General features: G+C 43.1%; 4 protein-coding genes across 7 annotated transcripts in view; all 4 read right to left on the minus strand.

Annotated features, from left to right (window-relative positions):
* The window catches only part of shoc1 (shortage in chiasmata 1), a gene marked incomplete at its 5' end in the record, with an annotated part of 11432 nt that extends 5618 nt beyond the window's left edge, over positions 1-5814 (minus strand). Inside the window, 17 exons of the mRNA XM_083673241.1 lie at positions 116-205; positions 417-593; positions 1033-1215; positions 1478-1903; positions 2023-2052; positions 2193-2303; positions 2565-2659; positions 2851-2980; positions 3102-3218; positions 3305-3446; positions 3574-3679; positions 3987-4149; positions 4346-4548; positions 4641-4731; positions 4878-5007; positions 5463-5538; positions 5795-5814. Coding sequence (XP_083529367.1) covers positions 116-205; positions 417-593; positions 1033-1215; positions 1478-1903; positions 2023-2052; positions 2193-2303; positions 2565-2659; positions 2851-2980; positions 3102-3218; positions 3305-3446; positions 3574-3679; positions 3987-4149; positions 4346-4548; positions 4641-4731; positions 4878-5007; positions 5463-5538; positions 5795-5814 — 2290 coding nt within the window. The remainder of the gene's footprint in view (positions 1-115; positions 206-416; positions 594-1032; positions 1216-1477; positions 1904-2022; positions 2053-2192; positions 2304-2564; positions 2660-2850; positions 2981-3101; positions 3219-3304; positions 3447-3573; positions 3680-3986; positions 4150-4345; positions 4549-4640; positions 4732-4877; positions 5008-5462; positions 5539-5794) is intronic.
* Positions 5815-6232: 418 nt separating this feature from the next.
* susd1 (sushi domain containing 1) lies at positions 6233-14290 on the minus strand. 3 transcript variants are annotated; one of them, XM_083672704.1, is made up of 17 exons: positions 14210-14290; positions 13585-13877; positions 13048-13188; positions 12679-12834; positions 12368-12520; positions 11973-12152; positions 10982-11155; positions 10580-10759; positions 10028-10207; positions 8647-8811; positions 8357-8451; positions 7566-7752; positions 7339-7432; positions 6947-7202; positions 6702-6741; positions 6519-6612; positions 6233-6416 (listed from the first exon to the last, which is right to left on the minus strand). In XM_083672704.1, exons 2-17 carry the CDS (start codon positions 13673-13675, stop codon positions 6398-6400), a joined length of 2205 nt encoding a protein of 734 aa, XP_083528830.1. In that variant the 5' UTR covers positions 13676-13877; positions 14210-14290; the 3' UTR covers positions 6233-6397. The 3 variants fall into 3 exon arrangements, with proteins under 3 accessions (XP_083528830.1, XP_083528831.1, XP_083528829.1); XM_083672705.1 differs by having other exon boundaries at positions 13585-13843; positions 14210-14286; XM_083672703.1 differs by having other exon boundaries at positions 13585-13667; positions 14210-14283.
* A 733-nt stretch (positions 14291-15023) lies between these two features.
* Positions 15024-18265, minus strand: LOC310807193 (uncharacterized protein). 2 transcript variants are annotated; one of them, XM_083673544.1, is made up of 3 exons: positions 18140-18265; positions 16566-16620; positions 15024-16375 (listed from the first exon to the last, which is right to left on the minus strand). In XM_083673544.1, exons 2-3 carry the CDS (start codon positions 16600-16602, stop codon positions 15642-15644), a joined length of 771 nt encoding a protein of 256 aa, XP_083529670.1. In that variant the 5' UTR covers positions 16603-16620; positions 18140-18265; the 3' UTR covers positions 15024-15641. The 2 variants fall into 2 exon arrangements, with proteins under 2 accessions (XP_083529670.1, XP_083529669.1); XM_083673543.1 differs by lacking the exon at positions 18140-18265 and having other exon boundaries at positions 16566-17786.
* Positions 17871-22282, minus strand: LOC310807192 (uncharacterized protein). The gene is made up of 6 exons (XM_083673542.1): positions 21853-22282; positions 21229-21392; positions 20788-21030; positions 20374-20583; positions 18504-19936; positions 17871-18244 (listed from the first exon to the last, which is right to left on the minus strand). Exons 1-5 carry the CDS (start codon positions 22104-22106, stop codon positions 19722-19724), a joined length of 1086 nt encoding a protein of 361 aa, XP_083529668.1. The 5' UTR covers positions 22107-22282; the 3' UTR covers positions 17871-18244; positions 18504-19721.
* Positions 22283-22360: the final 78 nt, after the last annotated feature.

The raw sequence follows: 22360 nt of genomic DNA on the forward strand, positions 1-22360 counted from the left end.
CCCAGCAAAAACCATGTATAGTTGTAGTAGTAGTTTTATTGTCTTAAATGTACCATATTCTCTTTCTGACCACCCAGCAGAAGCTTGACTACATGCAGTAGTAATGTATACTGACCCACAGCAGTGTTGAGGTCACACTTGAGGAGCAGGTCCTTCACTGTCACCAGCACATGTATCAGAGCCACCTGGTTGTACGCCTCCAGGTCTGCAACATGGGAACATGACCTCACTTCAGCTGACTTTGTGTCTGTGAAGAGTCCATTTATTAAACACACCAATACAATAAACAGCAGCAGACAATAATGTATAGATATGTATTTGGTAAACGTGTGTATATGTGTGTGTGTGTGTAGATGTATGTACAGTGTGTGTGTGTGTGTGTGTGTCTGTGTGTCTATCATACGTGACTGTCTCACCCTTGCCCTGTCTCATGCTGAGCATCTTCTCCTGTTGTTTCAGCAGGAAGCGGCTGTGGTCTGGGTCCAGGGTGCTGAAGTCTCGGCAGGCTGCAGAGCTCAGACCCAGCTCCCTGGCCCTGGAGAGGCAGGGCAGGGCAAATGCCTGCAGCTCCCTGTACGCACCCAACTGACTCTCTACAGGGGAGAACGTCAATGAAACACGTACACAATGCAGTGAGGGTACTGATACATTACCTGAGTTTCCATCTGTACTTAACTCCTTTAGTGCCTTCAGGTGAATAAAGTCTCCCAAACAGTCAACATTCTACAGTGCCAAGGGTGACTTTATTCACCAAAAATGCATACGTGATGATGCTTCATTTTGTAGCCAATCAGAGTGTTGTTGCTAGGTAAACACTGCATAAAACACTTGAGGCACTCTATGTGGCGAATGTTCCGGAATTCTTTGGCAGTTAGGGAGTTCATTACGGCACGCTAATGTCGAGGGTTTCACAATCACGTCGTATCAGCAATAGCTGTGTCATTGTGCTAAAAAGCAGCATCGTGAAAATAACAACATCGACATGTGGTGTGTTCTCATAGCTTACTTCATTGCTAGCCTACCGTTCTTTACCTGTGGCCTGGACGTGTATGACTTTGCTGTCGTGTCTGTTTTCAGGGATAGGCTGACTGAGCGTTTCGGGGATTCTGATCTCCTGTCCTGTGACTGCAGGCCTCACGTAGACGGGCGTTACCTCCGACCCAGGCTTCAGGTCGGTGGTGGGGTCCTGCGGAGCCTGCTGTGTCCCCTTAGGCACTGAAACACACAGGTCCTGTATCACTGACACATGAAGGGGCTCTACGCACGCCGGGGCCGACCCGAAACGGCAGTGCGCTGGCTCAGATTTATTTTTCATCTTGTCATTTCCGGCACATGGCACCCAATGCTGGACGCGTACAGTGAATACAGTAAACCAGTTCTGTTGGGGCTCAGTAGTGTGAAATCCAAAGTGTATAAAGTCTAAACTAAGGGTCTAACTCATCTCACACACCGATGCTGCGGTGAATACACGTTCTACCTGGGGTGCTGGTGTAGGCCTGAGGGGCCACAGAGGCAGAGGTCTTCTGTTGAGACCTCAGCATCATGAACGTGGATAAGGGGTCCAAGTCCTTCTGAGGTCTGGGCCCTGGGAGGTTCCTCTGACCGTCCCACAGACCGGGTCTAAGGTTGGTGTGTTTGGGTACGTTGACCCTCTTCTCTGGGAGACTCTCCTCCCTTCTCTCAGGTCTGACCGCTGCCTGGTGTATCGTGGCTTGTGACTTGGCCTGTGATGTCATGACCGTCGTTTTCTCTGTCTCCTGGGCGATGGAAATCGCCTGAGCCGGGAGGACCACAATCGCAGCTTTCTCTTTCCCCCGGTGAGATGGCGGTGGTGGCGCAGGCCCCGGTGTGGGATTCTTCAGGATGGATTTGACTTTGGTCTCCCTGGGTGGGTCTGGTGACTCTGGGGACACGGTGAGGAGAGGACGGTGTTTCAGCACTGTGAGGGAGCCGTCGTATTCATGTACGTGATGTTCCTACCTAGCCTGATCTCTCAGCCACCATGAGCTAATCATCACTCACCGCAGTCGTCTCCAGATTCTCTCAAGATATCTGTGAACAGAACGACACAGCATTAATAACAACTGCATCTCCAACCTCTGGCACATTACTGCCATCTTAGAGGTGACCAGATCACTCGACCTGTAACAATACTGTAGGTTGCATTTCAAGTCATTGCAGGACATACTCACTGTCTATCTGGCAGGGTGATAGGGGTGTGAAGTCCTCTATCGTACCGTTTGACGCCTCCACAATATGGGGGTGCTCTGAGCTCATCGCCTCGGTGAATTCAGTTGAGCAACCTTTGAGTCCCGGTGAGATTGTTCGCTGATCAGATAGTTCCATTCCCTCACTGAACTCGGCAGAGCTTTGCCGATCGATCCTTAGTAATTCCAAGGCTTCTGTCAAACACTGGAACGGCACAACTGGTTGAGGCATCTGAGGCTCTGTAAGCAAGTCAAAGGAAATATTCATTTTGGATTATTATGACAGCATTCATGCAATAACCATACACTGTGAAACTGAGATTGCATATCATGTCATCGACACAACTATGCTTTTACCTGCCAAAAGAAAGCCCAGTACAAAGAGTGGGTGCTTCTCTGCCATCCAAAGTGCCTTCTCCATCTCCTCCTGATCTCTCTCAGACACTAAATAACTGCAAAACATGAGAGACCATGAGAGACCTACCTCACTAGATGTAACGGGACATTACAGGTTGTGTCTATACGGATAAGAAGCCATGTCTCTGGTTGGGGAAAAGGTCACAGAGTTATAACAGAGTAATAACAATAGCTCATTAGGCTCGTCTTAATCCAGTCTGGTGATATAGGCCAGGAGGTGACTTACTGTCTGTAGACTGGAGAGAGCTGCTCAGCTGGGAGCTGAGAGGAGGAGAGACAGAGCTGGGTCAGCAAGGGCTTAGGGGAGGGTGTCAAGGGTAGGTCCATCTCCATTTGAGTAGGCAACATCAAATGATCTGATAAGAGATAGGAACATTTCTGATCATCGTAACAGTGTACCAAGTAGTAGCCATTGCCTTCATCCCCAGACTCAGAAAACACATTAGAAACAGGAACATCTACAGTACAGCAGAGTACCTGATGGCTTCATATCCTGTGTGATTTCATTCACCTCACAGCGAGTGTCAGTGACCAGCACCCTTGGCACTTCAAACTGGGATATGACCACAGACACTTGTGTATCTGAGGGAGTTGCTGAAAGAAAATATCACATACAGTTAGTCTTTGCCACAATAAGCCTCAATCACAGAAAATGATCAACTGTTTGCTTTGGGACCCACCTCTAGAGAGAGCATCAAAGCAAGAGATGTGGTCCTCTATGAATTGCGGGACAACATTCAATACATTACGAATGTTTGGAAAGGAAATGCAGTCTTCTCTCTTTAGTGTGAGGGTGTCCAGTTCAACAGGTAACAATAGAGACTGTAACAATGAAAAATAAAGATAAATAAAGGAAAACAACTTTATACAAATATATCCTTTGATTTGCTCACTGTTTCCTAAACAGAGGTGACGTAGAAGCAATCTTGCTCAATTTCCTTTAGTTTACCTCTTCATTCAACAAGGACTCTTTGCCAAACTCCTCATCAGTGTTTGAGTGGATCTTTGAGATCTTTTTCTCTGCAACAAGCGGTACCTGATAGTTTGAACTGTGCCTGAAAGCATCATAAGACAGGGACAAACAACTTTAACCTAGAAATAAAACAACTAATAATCCATGTTACAACCACACAATATTGATGTGAGATATGTATCGTGTACAAAGGAATGACATTGCTCTCGTGTTCCTAGGTCTTTTTTATCTGTTTACATCTGCTAGAAAAAGGGGTTATTAGACCATAAAGCAGGATAGGCGTGGAGCAGTAGCCTGGAACACTAGAGCAATTTCAATCCTTTATATCTGATCTTTCACCTTTCACCGACATGGTGTGGTTGCAGCATGGAATGGGGTAGAGTGCATACCTGAATATAGTGTTCTGTGAGAGGGTTCCTCCTGTGGAGCTGAGCAGAGGGTCTGACACAGATAGGTTCCTCAGAAGGGCCAACATGGCTCTCAACGACGGCAAATGTTTCTGGAACTGTGGCAGGTGAACAACAAACAGCACTTCTTCGGGCATGAGGAGATCTGAGAAAAAAAAATTGGAAAAGAGAGATGAAGATAAAAGAAAAGAGAGATGATGTTAAATCCATACATGTCAACATTCAGTGAATATGAGACTTGTTGTTTTACCAGGGATCATCGACTGAGAGAATTATCAACTGAAAGTGGATATCTGAACATTATGGCATATGGCCATAAATGAACATGCCAATAAACTCACCCTCATGCTGATCTTTCAGGCTCATTAGCTCTACTGGATCTTTGCTAAACGATTCATTGCAGAGAACGTGTCCTTTGTCTAACCTTGCTTCCCGCAGAAGCCAAAAGGCGTCATCTCTGTCTAGATGGACCTGTGAGTTAGGGTTGGAACTGGGTATCACCTCTAGAGGGTCCCCTTTCCCCTGGGTCATACTGACACTCATCCTAAAAGATTCAATGTTTTGGGAAACAAAACTTTAAAAATTGGCTGAAATGCTTGTGGGAATGAAGATAGCTTTTAAACATAACAGACATACTTTTCAAGGGAGTCTGTAGGATCGCCCTTTGTCCCCAAGTCATCTAGTACTGATCCACTGACAACGAGTTTGCAGGTGGAAATCACATTTCCTGTCAAGAACAAGGAAAGTAAATAGCCTATATAGACTGCCTCCTATTGTCAAATTATATGTAGTGCCCTATACAGTGACATAAAGTATGGATGAAGTTATGATAAGCGGGTTAGCAGAAGATGAATTCAAGCATAATGGCGATACCTCTGATCCATGGTTTCCTGTAGGTTACCTCAGGGAGGTTGCCAGTGTGGGGGTAAAGGTCACTTTTGCCAAGGTAGTAGGGCATTGGAAGTGCCAGACAGTTTATTGTTAACTTTACACTAGTGGAGGCCTGGATTTAGAAAAAGAAATGTATACAAAAATGTATACTAGCATGTTAGAGATTCACTAGCAGCACGTATCCCTTTTGCGTATGGTAAAAATAATTCATCTGATCTGATTCCTTTGACTCAACTACACCGCCGTAGCAGCCTAGATTTTATAGGCCTAGACATTTTACAACAGTGGCAAGGAACAACACTCCAAAGATCATTCTAAGTGTACATACAAAGTTTGTAGCCTGTAGGGCATCAGGCATTCTCCCTCCTGTCCCATCCTTTCTCTTGCATATCGTCAAGTCAAAGCAACATTGCCGCAACAATTGTTTCCCATATTAGGGCTAGGGTTAGGCCGAGAATGTGTCCTACAGATAATAATGGGTAATGTAGTGCAGACATACCTTCCAAAACACCCTACAATGCACCCACATATTTCAGAAAGAAGCCAAAAGCCAAGTACTCAGCTCACCTCAGAAACATAGTCAAGAGCTCGATATTTGATCGCAGAAAATGAATGAGTTGGGAAAGTGTCCTCATCTTCAGTCCTTGAAGAAGACAAACACAGAACAGAGTATTCAATTCCAAATAACTCGCTCGCTAGTTATTTAACAGAGAGGAGACAGGGATTATCCATTGATAGAAGTGTGATTATTCAAGACAAAATGATAAGAGTGAGATGATCGCAAGCGAGTTAGCTAGCAATTAGCTTCGTTTCTACTGTACTAGCTAGCCAGCTACAGTTGTGGCTAGTTGAGGCAAGCTCAATAGAAAATCATAGCCTAAAATGAGGAAGATTCTTACATCATGTCCAGTAATATCATTTCTATACCATTGTCTGTCATGCTTACATTGTAGCCTTTGCTAATGCTGGCCAGACGTTTCTGACAGGATGGATGATTGACAGGTGACAGGAGTGACCTTGACCCATCAGGACGTCACGAGTCGGAACTGTGTCATTTACATTTACATTTACATTTACATTTACATTGATAGCATTTAGCAGACGCTAAACCGTTTTTAAACCTTCAGGTTGTGTTGACATGCCGTGCCTTTTATTACAGGAACACTGGAAATCGGTCTTAATAAAAACTATTTGACACACCTCTAACCTAAAATGTGTGTTCCACCTACGTCTTTCTCTGGTCTATTTTAAACCTGTCTCTAGGTTGAAATATGAAAAAATATATGTTATTGCAATCAATTCAATCATGCAACATGCTACAGAGTAAAGAGTCTGAATGCATTGTAGGTATATTTATTCATTCACCATACTTCAACAAATGATTAACAATGACAAGAAAGCAACATGCAATTCATTATTTGTTATAAATAACAATAAGATATCACAAGTAGATCAAAAACAACAAAACGTAAAACCAAAACGTTCGGTCATCACAATGACTGTCATGTCTTCTTGCAAATCCTGAAAGGGGAACACAACTTAGTAAATATGATGTGAGCAATAAAAGCCTACACACATTTAATACATTACACCTACATTCAAATGTAGTTTATTATACCTTACCAGGTGTAACAGTATCCCAAAACAATTGCCAAGGCAAACAGTCCAATTGATCCTCCAGCAAAAAGCGATAAGACCTTCATGACATAGGATGTTCCTGCAACATAAAATGCATTACATTCCAATGTGTTGTCAGTGGTGTTTCAACAGCATAAATAAGATAAAAAGGACAAAACAAGTCCTTACCTCTCACTTTTGCCCAGATAACACAAGAGTGTTTAAAAACCTACAAAAAAAGTTAAAAGGAAACTCATATATATGATTTACCACAGAGTCGACATTGGCCCATGTACATTTGTATCCGTTCAACAATCTGTTGATGCATGTTTTGTTATAAGGGATTACAATGTAATCTTCCTTTAAAATGAATGAACCCCCAATTATGAAATTATAAATTAAAATGTTTTCCAGTGGATAGCAGTTGCACTTACCCCACCCCATTGACTGACAACTCGTAATATGATGTAGTAGTCTCTGCCGTTCTGTAGAGGAGCATTGTAGAACCCTCCATAGTAGAGTCCACCCCCCACAGTGAAGTTCATCTCCCTCCCCACTTCCTTGAGATGGATTTGTGCAGTGATGTACTGTCCATGGGTCTTCCTTTGACTTGAGAAGTCTGGGTTCTTCTGAGAGGCACAGTCGAACACAAGAGTCCCCTCCAGTGGCAACACAAAGACCTGGTAAAAACTGCCAAGACAGGACAAAAGTTAATGTTATTCTAGTCAGGCAACAATGGCAGTTAGTTTCAATAAGATAAAGCAGCATATTGATGAAAGATGGAGGTACAGGACATTAATAATAATGTCATGTAAATGATAATGACCTAATTGGGTCCAGGGTGTTGGTTGACCTGCGGAGCCACAGAGTAGGCAATGGAGTCTCCACTTCCCTGTACACAATCTCTGGTACTTGAGGTACTGTTGAATGAATGAGAGGTTATATTTCCCATACATTGTTGTTGATAATAGTCAAAGTTAGAGGCAAAAGCCCATTCCAACGTATGTTTTCCAGTATTTCATCAAACATATGGATAATAGGCGTTGTTTTTACCTTGTAGGCTGGTGTTAGCTGTGACAGTGGCTGTGAACCTGGCAGATGTTGCAGTGATGGTGATGGTGTAGTTTGTAACAGGCAACAGATTCAAGCACATCTCAAGGTGGTCTGCAGTGGAGCTGAGGAGCCTCATCCTCTTATCACGAAATGTCCTTTGATAGTCTCTGAATCCTACAAATACTACCTATGGCATAGGCAGATAAGACAGTCATGGTAAGAAACTGCACAGGTGTTGAAAAGATAGCATTTACATTTATGGCATTTAGCAGACGCCTTTATCCAAAGCGACTTACAACAAATACATTTGTTAAGTAAGTGAATCATCTATCCGTCAGTCATCATAAGAAAAAGTAATCCATGCTTGGACCAGGGGCCATAGGCAGTCACAATGCTAGAAGAAGGAACATTTTTTTATTTTTCTTTATATTAACAGGAGAGAAACTTGTACAGGGGGCTAGTGGAGGTGAAGAGGTCTTTAGGAGGGACCGTTAAGATGTAGCCTGAAGAGATGGGTCTTCAATCTACAGCGGAAGATTGGTAATGACTCTGCAGTCATGACAGCAGTGGGAAGCTCGTTCCACCAGTGGGGCACAAGGACAGTGAAAAGATAACCTCACTCACCAGTGACGAGCAACTGTCATTCACTACTCTAGTAAGTCTGAGGAGCACAACTGAGGGAGGACAACCAAGGGATTTCATGGGTAAGTTCCAAAACCCTGCACCACATTTTAAGTCATCAACATGGTCATCTTTTCAGTACGATCGTGACCTTGTAAAGGTAAACTTACATTGTAATCTTCCCTGTCTTCTTCATATTTCTCAGCTTTCCAGCGCAAACACTTTTCTTTGAAGACAACCAAATCGCTGATGGCAGGCTTGATTTCTGGTAGATCCAATCGATGAGAGACAATGGGTTAAACTTCTGCATTAATTTCTCTTTCTAGAAATAAAGATACTGTGCGTGGAACTATTTTGAATATGGCAGTTACATCACTGACCTACCAGACCTATTCCAACACGAAAGATTACCAGTGAAATGGATTTTTCCCAGAGGATTCCAAATGTGCTTCTGCCATACCTGTGCATTGTAGCGTGGCTCCCTGCCACCTCCCAGTGACATCACACACAGAGATGTTCCTCCCTCTCCAGCTGTGGTACCCTTCCAGACAGCGATGGAGCACAGCACTAGTGTTCTGCCACACCACCTCGGAGTTCAGCAGGGCCGGAGCAGGGCCACATTTCGCTATGAAAACATAGTCAGGAAAAATTTACTTCATTGTACAGAAGCCTATTGTTGAGATCTACTTTGGTGTCCGTTTACTTCATTGCTGTAATTTTCATTCATTTTGTGCCATTGTGTTATCTTTACTGGCTACATGTTTGTGGAGAGAGAATGTAATCATTCAAATATAAAATAATAATTATCCAGATTTACCCAGTGCAACACCCCCATCCTCTGGTACAGAGTAGTAAGTTCTAAGAACAGGTGTTTCACAATATCTCCCCCATGTTTAGGTTCAATAACTGACGCACACATGCACACACACACACACACACACACACACACACACACACACACACACACACACACACACACTGAACTGTAACCCTTCACAAATGAAAGACAGCAGGGTGGATGTGAGCACTTCAGAAATGAACAGGAGCAAGCCTTAAATAACACAAGTGTGGATATCCAATGATTCCATAAGAATAACTACAGTATGTCAGTGCAAACAATTCTCATGGATGTCATACAGCAGAACAGAATTTTCTTCCGAGCAATATACAGTATTGTTACAGTACCTTTGCATATTACTGAAACAATTCCCCATTGTCCTGATGATGTACAAGTTGAGAGACTATCTCCACTCTCCTGGTAAAATCCATCCTTACACACATACTCAACCACACTGCCCAGTCCTGTTGTACTGTCCCATAGCATGTTAGTAGAGGGAAGGATTAGTGGAGACCCACAATTTATCTCTGTACATAGAAATCAATTTCAGGTTAGCTTGGGGTTATTCTAATAACATTAAGAGAATAATACACCACAAAATTGGACATTTGAGCAGACTCAATAGTGTGTGGAAATATTAAAGAATTTAAGGTTTGGCATTTTTTGTATCAGTATATTTGCAGTGAGAGTCCTGCTCATTGTACGGTGAATAAAATAACTGCACCTTCACACTGTAGTTCAATATCCTCCCACAGTCCATTCTCTCCACATTGAGTATAACGTCTCTCATGTGTGCTGTAATACCCTTCAACACATTGGTAATGTACCCCACTACCAACCCGTGATGTCCGGTCCCAGAACATCTTAGAATGAGGGATAAACTTTGGTTCCCCACAGTCAATCTCTAGAATTCAAAGGGCGATAAGTAGTTTCGGCATGAATGTTTTGGCAAGTATGACCTCAATGAAATATCACAATCAAAACATAAAAGCATTAATAATACCTTCACAGAGCAAAGATGCCTTCTCCCACTGTCCATTGGCATTACAAACTGAGACATTTCCCTCTCCCACATTATGATATCCAGAATCACAGTGATAAACCACCTCAGTGGCCATCTTAGTACTTTTATCCCACAACATGATTGAGTGAGGGAGAGCAGGGGGCGAACCACAGTCAACCTCTAGAAAGACAATAAAGAAATCTTTTATAGGCAACAGACTTCGTCCCTCAGGTATGAATCGTACACGAATGACAATACAGAGTACCAGTCAAAAGTTTGGACACACCTTGCCAAAAGTGTGCAAAGCTGTCATCAAAGCAAAAGGTGGATACTTTGAAGAATCTAAAATATAAAACATATTCTGGTTTGTTTAACATTTTTTTGTTTACTACATAATTCCATATGTGTTCTTTCATAGTTTTGATGTCTTCAATATTAACCTACAATGTAGAAAATAATAAAAAATAAAGAAAAACCATGGAATGAGAAGGTGTGTCCAAACTTTTGACTGGTGCTGTATATGTAACATTAAAGTAACGAGAAAATGGTTACCTGTGCACAACAAAGTTGACTTGGTCCAGTAACCGTTTCTAGCACAGTAGGAATGATTGTCTCCTCCCTCACTATAAAACCCCTCTTTACAGTAATAGGATGCAGTGCTGCCTAGGTTTGTGTTGCCATTCCACAACTGTCCAGTGTGGGGCAGTGTAGGGGGGTCCCCACATGTTATTTCTATGACGAAGCCAGATCACAGTCATTATATAAAGGATATAAAGCACAAGGCATTTTCTCAACATTTGAATATTCATTTAAATGATAGCCTACTATTCACCTAACTAAGGAGGATATCAGCTATTCTTTAAGTAATGCTCTCTTTCCAACATTATGACAGTAAACCAAATGTCTTTCTCATCATGCCATCTCTGTTAGTGTAGATTTCAAATGCTTGGTTACCTTTGCATAATAAAGTTGACTTTGACCAGTAACTACTTTCTGTACAGTGAGAAATCTGTCCTCCTCCCTCAAACCCTTCTTCACATTTGTAGAGCACAGTGCTGCCAGGGCGTGTGCTGCCATTCCACACCTGTCCAGTATGGGGCAGTATAGGGGGGGCTCCACATGTTATTTCTGAAGGGAAAATGCATAATCACAGGTGTGTCCCAAAACGTCTTACGACTCCTTTTCACTACCGATTACCACTACCACTTGCCGTTGAGCCTTGAGCAGGTCATCTAACCCCTACTCCCTGCTCCAGGGGTGATGAAATATGGCTGAACCCTTTATTTATCCAGGCGGGTCAATTCTCAATTTTTATTTATAATGACGGCCTGGCCAGTGACAATAAATAAAATAAGGAAATACATTAAAATGAAAAGAAAAGAAATACATCACAACACATAAGGACAGGGACACATGCCAAACACAAAAGTCAATCCAGAACAGTTACCCTGTGCTCTGACCTCCCTAGGGACACCATACCTCCTCAGAGAGGTATGCAAAAAACAACACATTCCTAACAATATCTGATTGGCATGGCAAGTAATAACACTCATTCAGTCATTCACTATGCACATTTATATCAATATGCACTGCCTTACTACAAGAATGAGAGGGGGGATTTGCTTTTACCTTCACAGAGCAAAGATGCCTTCTCCCACTGTCCTTTGGCATTACAAACTGAGACATTTCCCTCTCCCACATTATGATATCCAGAATCACAGTGATAAACCACCTCAGTGGCCATCTTAGTGCTTTTATCCCACAACATGATTGAGTGAGGGAGAGCAGGGGGCGAACCACAGTCAACCTCTAGAAGGCAAAGCAATGGGATTCACAATGACTTTATTCCTTGATGAAGCACATAAAGGAAAAGCACACCTAAACATAATCAAACAACAAGATGACAAGATGAAAACATGAAGGGCTTTGAATGAATTTCCTTTACCTTCACAAACCAGGCGGGGGCCTTTCCATGTTCCTTCATCCCCACACACAGAGGAGTTCTCCCCGCTCCTCCAGAGGAACCCCTCTACGCAGCCAAACTTAGCAACACTGCCATAACGTGTCCCTGTGGCTGAGAGCTGAATAGCATTCTCCGGTGAAGGAGGCTGCCCACAATCAATGGCTAAAAATAGAAAAGGGGACAACACTACAGATTCCACACTTCACCACAGTGCTGCCACTCTATTCATGAACCAAATGAATTTGGAAGGCATGGAAACATTTTATCTAATCAAATACCTTTCTAGTATTAGTCCAAAATCGTAAATAGTGGAAAGTGAACATGTTTACAAGGTACTACTAAAGACCCTCCAATACTGAGCCAGCTGTGTTGTTTACCTTTGCAGACGGCATTGTCGCGGTGAGGGTGAAAGGGCTCTGCTCCATTCTCCACCTGGTATCCCACCTGACAGTGGCACTTGAAATCCCCCGGTGTGTTTGTGCACTGACCCCCCTCTCCACAGATACCTTGGACCCTACACTCATCGATGTCTACAACCAACAGGAAGGCAGGTTTAGTATTTCAAGTATTTCAAAATGTATGCAGAAGAAAGCACCACGAAAGCACCATGACATTCCTTTTAAATAGCTCAGCCGGTAAAGTAAACGTTGCTTAACCATAAAAGCAACAACGTATTGCTAATACCTACCCCGACAGCGGGTGCCATCATTGGGGATGAAGATGGCCAGGTTGTTGGAAGGGCTGTATCCTGCCAAGCAGGTGCAGTAGTAGCTGCCGTACGTGTTGTGGCAGGCAGTGTGTTGGCCACAGATCTTATTGGCTCCCATCTGACATTCATCTTTGTCTGGAAGAGAGAAATGTACATTTACTGTACCTTTCACAATATAAAAAAAGTGGGTTTTTACCTTTTCCTTTTACCCTTTCCTTCCTTCTCTTCTTCTTTTTCTGCTGACACTGAGTCAATTAACTTTCTCGATTCAAAAGTACACTTTCATTCAATGCTCAGGACACACTGACATCTGAAATGTATACATGGTGGCGTTAAACAAATACGAACCTTGACAGAAAGTTCTTCCATTTCCCACAAAGCCGTACATGCAGTTGCAGACTTTGCCGGTGCCATCAATCTTGTCATCACAGGTGGCATTCGAGTGACATGTGGCACACACATCCAAAACCTGACCAATCACTCGTATTTCTGAGATAAAAAAACAAAAACATAATTGAAAATACTAAAATACTTTGATTTCATGAAGAACCAAATTCAAATTCATGAAGAACCAAATTCAGCCAAAACGGTCATCCATCCTGTAAGTGATCAGGATGGAACATTTACAGTATGGAGTGGCATTACCATTTACATATTATTTTGATATAACATCCAATGTACTGTAACCATAGTAATAATATGTATAATAATATATGCCATCTAGCTGACGCTTCTATCCAAAGCGTTTTACATTGGAGTGAGTGCATACATTTCAGTATATATGGTCCCAGCAGGAATCAAACCCACGACCTAAGCATTGTTAGCGCCATGCTCTACCAACCGACTCACAGAGGACCACGTAATAAACCTGTTTGATACACTCACCTGGAATGGCATGAATAAGAAAGGCCATAGCCACAACTGTTGTTCTCCAACACATCTTCTCAACGCGTGTCCCTCTCCCTCTCCTAGACATTGCACAGACACATCCTTTTTATCCGCATCTTTCTTTATTTCCGTCTTCTGGACCCCCCCGGTGCTGAGCGGATTTGATAACCAGGATTGAGAGGAGGGTATCAGTGTGAGCTGAGGTCGGCCTCAAATCCAACCGCTGCTCTGTGTCTTCTCAATGTCTCTGGTGCCACTGGTGGTTTGTGGATATGTCTGTCATCATCATCCTTTTGACATAATTCAGTTATACTTCACATGTATGATGATCTGCTCTACGCTTTGGGTTCATCAAACCCACGCTGAGAAACTGCACAGTCATGCAGTGCATGCTGATAAGGGCTATATTTATACCTGCCTGGGCTTAATTTCATTAATGTAACGGTCTTGTCAACAGAGAAGTATGCATACAGTAATACACACAGTCACCCTAATGATTAGTTTAAGATGAGACAAGGTGATTAAATAAACACACATCCAAATGATAATCAAGGGCAAGACTGACATGAACAACTTGCATTATAGAACAAATAGAAGCTAATAAAGTATTTGCTTACCCTACCTTTTCCTGAGATCAATACCCATCACACGTATGGTATGAACTTAATACTGAGTATATATGCAGTTGTTGGTATGACGATATTACAAAATTGAGTGAAACTGGCTCCGTGCCACTATATTAGAACAGGTCAAGAACTCCCCATCTATTAATGAGCTGAGTTTCTAGTTGACCCAATAGGGTGGTGAGTTCCTCTAGTGTGGGAGGGGGAGATAAGTTGACTGAGCTGCTATCGGCCTGCCCACCAGGGGCCTCGGGGGGGGTCTCTATCATTCCCACAGTAAGACCCCCACCACCCACCTCACTCAGAGCCTGCTGGAGTGGTCTGATTAACACCAGCCTGTCCCTCAAAGCCACCAGCCCCCCTCCCCTTTTTTTTTTTTTTTTTTACAGTATATACTAGCAGCGGCATATTCAGGGGATGCAACAAAACAATAACTAATCTGTAAATAGACAGAAATGTATAGAGCAGCCCTGGGTATCTACTTCAATGCAATCTTCTTTTTTCATCACTATGTGATGATATTCCCATCTGCAATACGGAACAGAAAGTGGGTGCTTATCACAATCTGTAACTCCCACCACTGCAAGAAAAGACAAACTCCCACCCCCTAAAGGCTGTTCATGGTGTTGCCTGATTTGTTTTGTGAGGACACATTAGGAAATGGATGGTGGACAGCAGTCACCTTCAGGCAACCACTGCCTTTTGGAATGGATACAAAAGGAGAAAATGTTTCTAATGTATCTCCTGTCTCTATTTCTCAAAGGACCATTTAATTCCAGTGTTTAGGAATGGTATAAATGTGTCATTTATTGAAGATGTGGTCTGCATAAGACAAACAAGTGAATACAAGTAAAAGTATGAAAGCTTTAAGTCTAGTAGAGCAAGCACAACATTACAATGAAATCAACACCAGATCATTCTAGAGCCTCTTTGTGCATGTCCCATCATTCAGATCACGCTGTTAGTTTCAAGAACATACGCGTCATTGTATCAAAATAGTACATTAGTTCACTGTAACACACCCTTTTAATAAACACTATAAAGATAGATGCCAAATTGATGTGCGTTATCACACATTATTTGTGAAACATGAAAACTCTTGATGTGTACATTCCAACCACAAAAAGGCGTGCAAAATAGTGAGCAGCCTTGATACGAAAGAGAAACAAGAGCATGACTATTTTGGCACCCTACATGTTGTTCCTGTTGGAATGTGCTTTGTCATAGATCCTCAAGATGGACACAGGTCCACACAAGATATACAGTAGAAGGGTATCAAGATGTACCTGTACGAATGAACAAACCTCACGAATGAAAAAGAGAGTCAAGGACAGACAGGATCCCTCACATCACAACCTACTAGCATAATAAGCATGTACAGTCATTTAAGGGAGGGGGGAGGGGGGGTCACAAAAGGATAAGATTGAAGGGTCATAAAATGGTACAGTAACAGCAGTGTTGTTTTTTAGCAGGAGCCTCTGTGTCTGCAGGGGGAGGCTCCGGGTCCAGACTCTCCTCTTTACAGTCAGACGACGAGGACGTGGAGATGGAGAGCAGTCTGCCACAGACCAGGTCTGCAGCGTTGCCGTCCATGATGGACATGTCCGTCACTGTCTTCTCTCTCAGAGACATGTCTCCGTCGTCGTCGTCATCGATGAGGACAAACTCCTTAACGTGTACGTCCACGCCCAGTAAACTGTGAATCTCCCCTGAGTCGTCGATGGTGCGGGCGTCGACAAAAGTCATAGTTGAAGTCTCCGTCAAACTCTCGTGCGGGTCTGTGGAGTTGTCCTCAGGCCCAGAATAGGGCTGGCTGATTGTATCACACGTCGACATGGAGTTAGTTTCCTTGGGAACTTTCTGTTCCTTCTTAATGTCCTTCTGCCCCCTGCCGTTGACGAGTCCTACGTCCGATGAACAGGGCATCTTTCCCACGGCATCTCGGCTGGTGACCTGGCACGGACCGTGTCCCTGGTGGTGGGCACCGTTCTCCAGGGTGTGGGCATCACCAGGGCGTACCTCATAAACCACCCTCTGACAGTCATCGTAGACCCTCACGCTGCTGCGATCCAGCTCCCTCTGACCATCCACTGGGGAGGAGAGATGGATGGTGGAGGTGTCGCTTTTTCTCTGTTTCTTCATGTACTTCTTTGAGGTGCGCTGCACTGAAATAGCAAAGGGAAAAATCAGCTAAAACCCTACACAGCTTCTCACTCCTGTATAAGCAGACATTTTGTCTCACATGACCACTGGATGTCCTACTTCTTCAGTTACAGAGTGGCCAATGTCCAACATGTTTCGATTCTGACCTGATTATTGACCTGATTATTTCACCAGTGAACCAAAAACACCTACCAGCTTTAGAGTTGAGGTGACTGTCCTCTGAGACCATCTTGGCTTGTGAGCTCACCTGTGAGAGACAAAGGAACTATTATGTAATTAAACATTTTCTTTCTTGGTTTCTTAATCATCACTGAAATGTTTGTTCCAGGTATCCAGGAGTACAAACAGGCAACATGCAATACATTTAGTATTGGCCTTTTAAGATAAATAAATGAAGTCAGTACTTTCAAAGAAGCAAAAATAACTCATATTCCCATAGGATCTAAACCCTTTCAAGAGGAGAGGCTGTGGGAGTGAGGGGAAGTTGCTGCAGCTCCATAAAACACTACCTTGCGACACACACACACACACACACACACACACACGCGCGCGCACACACGCACGCACGCACACACACACACACACACACACACACACACACACACACACACACACAGAGTGAATGAGAGTGAGAGGTACAGCCAGCATTTGTAGTTGGAGCATCTCAGAAATAAGAATAGGAATGTGCTCCTCAAGGAACAGACGTTTTATTAGCCGAGAAATTTCTTTGAGGTTTGCAATAACAAGGTCCTCCATCAAGACCTTACATAATCTACATTGAGGGAGAGCAGTAGCAGCAGTCCTGATGGGACTAAAACCATTATAATCCGACCAGACATAGCGGAAGCTTTTAGTCACCAGGGTCCTTGCCCTTCCAGTTGGCAAACGTAGACACGCCAACTGGAACACCTCCCACAGTTTACGGTCTGGTCTTATTACACTTGACTTGACAAACTTCTATGCATGACAGAATCGGGACTCTATGAATGAATAATAACAAAGAGATGACGAGTACACGAAATACCAACAATGAACATTATCTGTATGGTATGGTAGCTGAAGGTAAATGATAAATGGATGAATGACGGACAGATGATTTCCACTAACACAAGTATTGCGTTATATCGATACGGTTTGCTGTGAAAAGCATGGTGCATGGTGTTAGCTTATGGCACTGTAAAGCAGTAGTGGAACAACGGGCTTTGCTATCGAGAAAGGGGGAGAGGTAAAAAAAAAGAAGAAAAAAAAAAATGTACGCGGTTTAGGCGCTGCGATGTCTCCAGACGTTCTGTTACCGCCGATCTCACTGTTCCAAATGGAAGCACCGCACCCAGCGGGCGGGCGCACGGCAGGCGGAATGGCGCCCCGGGATCAATTCGGATCCAGTTCTATTCCATCCCTTGTGTGTCGCTAGCGCAAACAGCGGTGCCGTGAGCCGGCGACCTGTGTGCGGAACCAGACGACACGGAACAGCTGGAGACATTGCCGCTTGCTGTTTGCAAGTCACCATTGCATGCCCGTTTATCTTGAAAACAGATGTGTGTGAGGGAAATGGAGACCAAACTAACATCATTTTCACAGTACAGTTTAGGTAAAGCGTCTCTTATCCGAGGTGAGATAAAACATTTGCAGACTACCCTCATTGTGTATAGTTATCTAAAAGCTAATACGCTTACTTGATCCCATCATTGACCATGACAACAAGATATCTCTGCATTGTTTCAGACATTTCTTACCTTACAGTCAACAGGCCTATTCATGTTTACCTCTCGTTGTATAGTTCCATAATCCTGCCACCTGCCTCTGCATTATGCTGCTGCTCTATTGGCCACGGAGTGGGGGATCAGACAATGTAAAATTGGGTCAAAAACCTGTATTGATCAAAGTCAAGCCTAACATCATTTCATAATGACAAAATAAAACAGGCATAAGAAATGCAAAGAGATGCTGCCTATAAAAGGAGGCTCTAAAATGTAAAATAGAAATAAATAAATATATTCTTTAGGCAGTATAGCTTTGAATGTACAAGCTTACTGAGAGACAAATGTATCATTGTTCAGAGCACTTGCATTTGCTCTGCATAATCAATTCATATGAACCATGAATACTTTGAATGTGTCAAATACTCACAAACGTTCAACCTCGTTCTTCACGATGAAAGAGTTGCAGGGTGGGAATGTAAATCACATGGCATAGGTGGGGTGTTGAGGCAGTGAACATTCTCAGGCACTGTTCACTTCTCTAATGATGTGAGCCTCTCCAAACAGTGATGTTTTCCCATCCAACCCTCTTCTCCTCCACTCCCCTCACCTTACACACTTAAGACAACACACACACACACACTCTCTCTGTGCAAGGAAGAGGGAGTCATGGGATGCTTTACTCATTACACCCACTGAACTTACAGTAAAGCTATGGAGCTTCTGATCACATGACCTGAGGATGGGCACAAGTGATTCAGCGTGATTCAAATTCAGGTAAAAGGGACACTTCAAATGACGCGATGCTTCTCATCTCAAGCATAAAGAGTGATTTAATCTACCTAAACCGCATACTTGTACAGTGAAAAGATTTTTTGTGATATTGACATTTATACACCAGGGTCTATCACTTGGCAAATAATAATATGTAATATATATATAAGCTACTGTTCATGAACATACTACTATACACACACACACTAATATAAATAAACATCATAACTGACTTCATAGCTCTCTCCAAGGCATTACAAGGGACAATAGATGTTCCAGAACATACTCTCCATCCTCTGAGAAATCTACTGTCTACACCTCTGAGAAAACATGTTAGGAACCATCTCCACTTCTCTAAGAACCAGCACACTAGTGCATGGAAGCATGAACATCCCTTCTCATTGTCCCGGTGACCAAATGTTTTCTGATGAATAAAACAAGAGAAAAGACTTTCTTATACTTGAAGGCAGCATACAAGAATATCAAACATATCAATTATTCAAAAGTTTCAATCCTCCGTTGGGACTATGTCTGCATTAGCAGCAGCCTGGTAACACTCTGTTCCTGTTTCTTATAAAGCGATAAATATATATTACGTACCTTATAACTGCATAAAACCTATTCCCCTTAAAGAGCACTTCCAATTGAATAGCATGGATGTAGCCAGAATAGTGGTGGTTGAGAATGAGTGTCTTTTTATCCAAAAGTGACAATATGCCTACAGTATATGGAGAACAAGGAGCTTTCATACCATTTGGGGATCATGATATACACCAAGCAATTATAAAAGACACGTGGTGTACATTACAATATCAAACCCTGTTATCATGTTATTCTTCTGCTGGATTTCATATACCTAAATACAATCAGTTTCTTAATTGGCATCCTCTGTTGAAGTCCTGCATATTGTGCCCATAATGTGAGGTATCCCCGTCCTGTGCTGCTCCATCTGGAAGCTGAGACCTCTGGAAGAGGGCGGTTTGTTCGCTGGTGTGGTCTCCCAAAATTTGATGGTCACCTTTCCTGGTACTAACAGAGGCTCCTTGAACTGGGCACTGACAGAGATGGGGGCTCGAATAGCATCAACACCTGGGGAATCAAAGCAGGTTTGTGAGAGGTCAACCAGGTGATATGCAGAGGATATGGACAGTAAAAAAAATACTTTACATCGCGTTGCTTATAATTCCTCAACATTGTTCAATCAAGGGGTAAAATGACAGTGCAGAGTCTGGTCTAGCAGTTACTGCTCTTGATTCTGGACTATACACTTCAAAATGACATTACTCAAAATCACGTCACTGGATGTCACCTTTGTGTTGTTTTTAAAGGTTATTTTTTGGAGTAGGACAGTCCCACTCTCTTTTTTTCCGTTTTTATTGGACAGACACAGTAGAGAAAGACAGGAAAGTATGGAGGAGAGGGTTATGTAAGCAGGACATGGGACGGATTCAAACCCCATGCCGACATGGGCATGTGTGTGCATTGTAGGCCGTGGTGCTAGACCACTGGATCACCCCAGGCCACACCTTTGTGTTTTTCAACTTCAGCCAAGCATTTAGACAACATCCATAGACTGGAAGTGGTGGAACATCTATAGCCCAGGGCTTTGGCTGGAAGGGTTAGGAGACGCTGTGGGGAGTAGTCAGAGAAAGCCCAAGCACACTTCCACCCTGTGGTCCAGGGAACGCTCACATCCATCGTCTTCACATCATCTGGCTCTGGAGAATCCAATTGACCTGTCAAAGCAAAACAAAATAATAACAATTGGGCTTACTTAACTTTTGAGTAAAAAAGACTTTCAGTCAGCACCCTTAGCTTCATCAAGTGGTGGTATATTTATAAATGACTACTTGAAGTACAGCATGGCCCTACTCACTGTCATGACTACTCACTGTCATGACTACTCACTGTCATGACTACTCACTGTCATGACTACTCACTGTCATACCCCTCAGGCTGAGGTTGTGGGAATGCTCTTCGTCCCATCTCCTGGGAAATGAGTGTCAAAACACTCTCCCATACTGGCTGGTCAGTACGTGAAATGGCACTGAGTGAGATGTCGACCTCCACCCCGGCTTCTGTGACCCGGTACTCCAGAACACGAGCCTGCAGCATGAACGGGCCTTTCTTCAGCTCATCTATAGGCTGCAACGTCTTCAAGCTCTGACGTATCCTGACAAGGCCTGAGGAATCAATGGCACTCAAATCAAGTTAGGTTCAAGCAATAATGTGGAGACGTTGTGTAGATGTTGCTCCTCTGGTTGAAATGAATTTGAATGTTCATGAATAATACGGGAACCAGTGTGGAAAATGATATTGTGTTGTTGTCACTTGAATGTGACATTTCCACAATCACTATACCAAAGAGGATGCTGTCTTACCAAGTGGGCTTAATCTGAATGTCTCTGCAGATATGACCATGACAAGCAGCCGCAGACACAGGATCTCTGGGTAACACAGTGGGATGTCTCTGAATTCACTGTCTGGGTAGTCCCAACCGTATCCAGCAGCACCACAGAACCTTCTCATGACATCAGTGTCCAGCCTAGAAGAAATAAACAAACAACACAAACAATGATTTATTTGCCATGCAATCAATCGACAATCAATTGTTGGAATGTGATATTTTTGCCAATTAATAATATCAGCAACACATGTTAAAAAAAAATGAGGAGACTGCAGTGACAGAAGCATTTGGATATTCTTAAAATGCATCAATCCTCCCCCCTTCCTTGGAGGAATCACTATGACCTGGGCTGTTTCGATCTGCCCTTTTTCACTCCCCTTCACAGATCTGATAGGACTGGGCTTGTAAACCACAGCTCCTCCACATTTGCTGACACCTACCCAGTCCTATCAGATCTGTGAAGGGGAGTGGACAAGGAGTGATTGGAGGGAACCACTTTCTAGAATGTAACCTGATCTGTGAAAGCAGTTCAGTAGAAAATAGTACTGTCATTCAAGGAAGGGAGCCATAGGAGGGATTAGAACAGGGATCACCTTACCTGCAGTTTAGGAGAGTGAAGGCAACTTCACCTCTGACTTTGCCATTGCAAGAGTGCAGATGGCCTTGTCTTTTGCGAAGTGCTTCGAAAAAATATCTGAATAAAAGATATCCAAAACTTGGAATCTTCTGACAAGAGTCAAACACGTCACTGGCTTTAACCAGTTTGTGTGAGCAATAAATGTTGGTGTAGAAAATATAAATGGCAGACGCAGTTAACGTTGCGATTAAAGTCTGGCTTAAAATATTTCCCATAGTGAATAGTTAAGTGCAATGGGATCGCCTTTATTCCACCCCCCGCTAAAAACTATAATGTAACCTACGAAGCATTGATAGATTTCCCATAACACAGGACTTTCTTCAAAAACAGCACAGTCAACTAATACATAGCATTCTATTGTTTTTAAAAATCTATATATATTCGATTTCTGTCAAACTGCTTCAGCAACAAAAACATGCCTCACAGTACGGGGTGCGCTTAGGGACAAGCAAAGTAAGGCGTATCGCGT

Source organism: Argentina silus (genome assembly GCF_951799395.1).
Source record: "Argentina silus genome assembly, chromosome: 7".
NCBI lineage: Eukaryota > Metazoa > Chordata > Actinopteri > Argentiniformes > Argentinidae > Argentina > Argentina silus.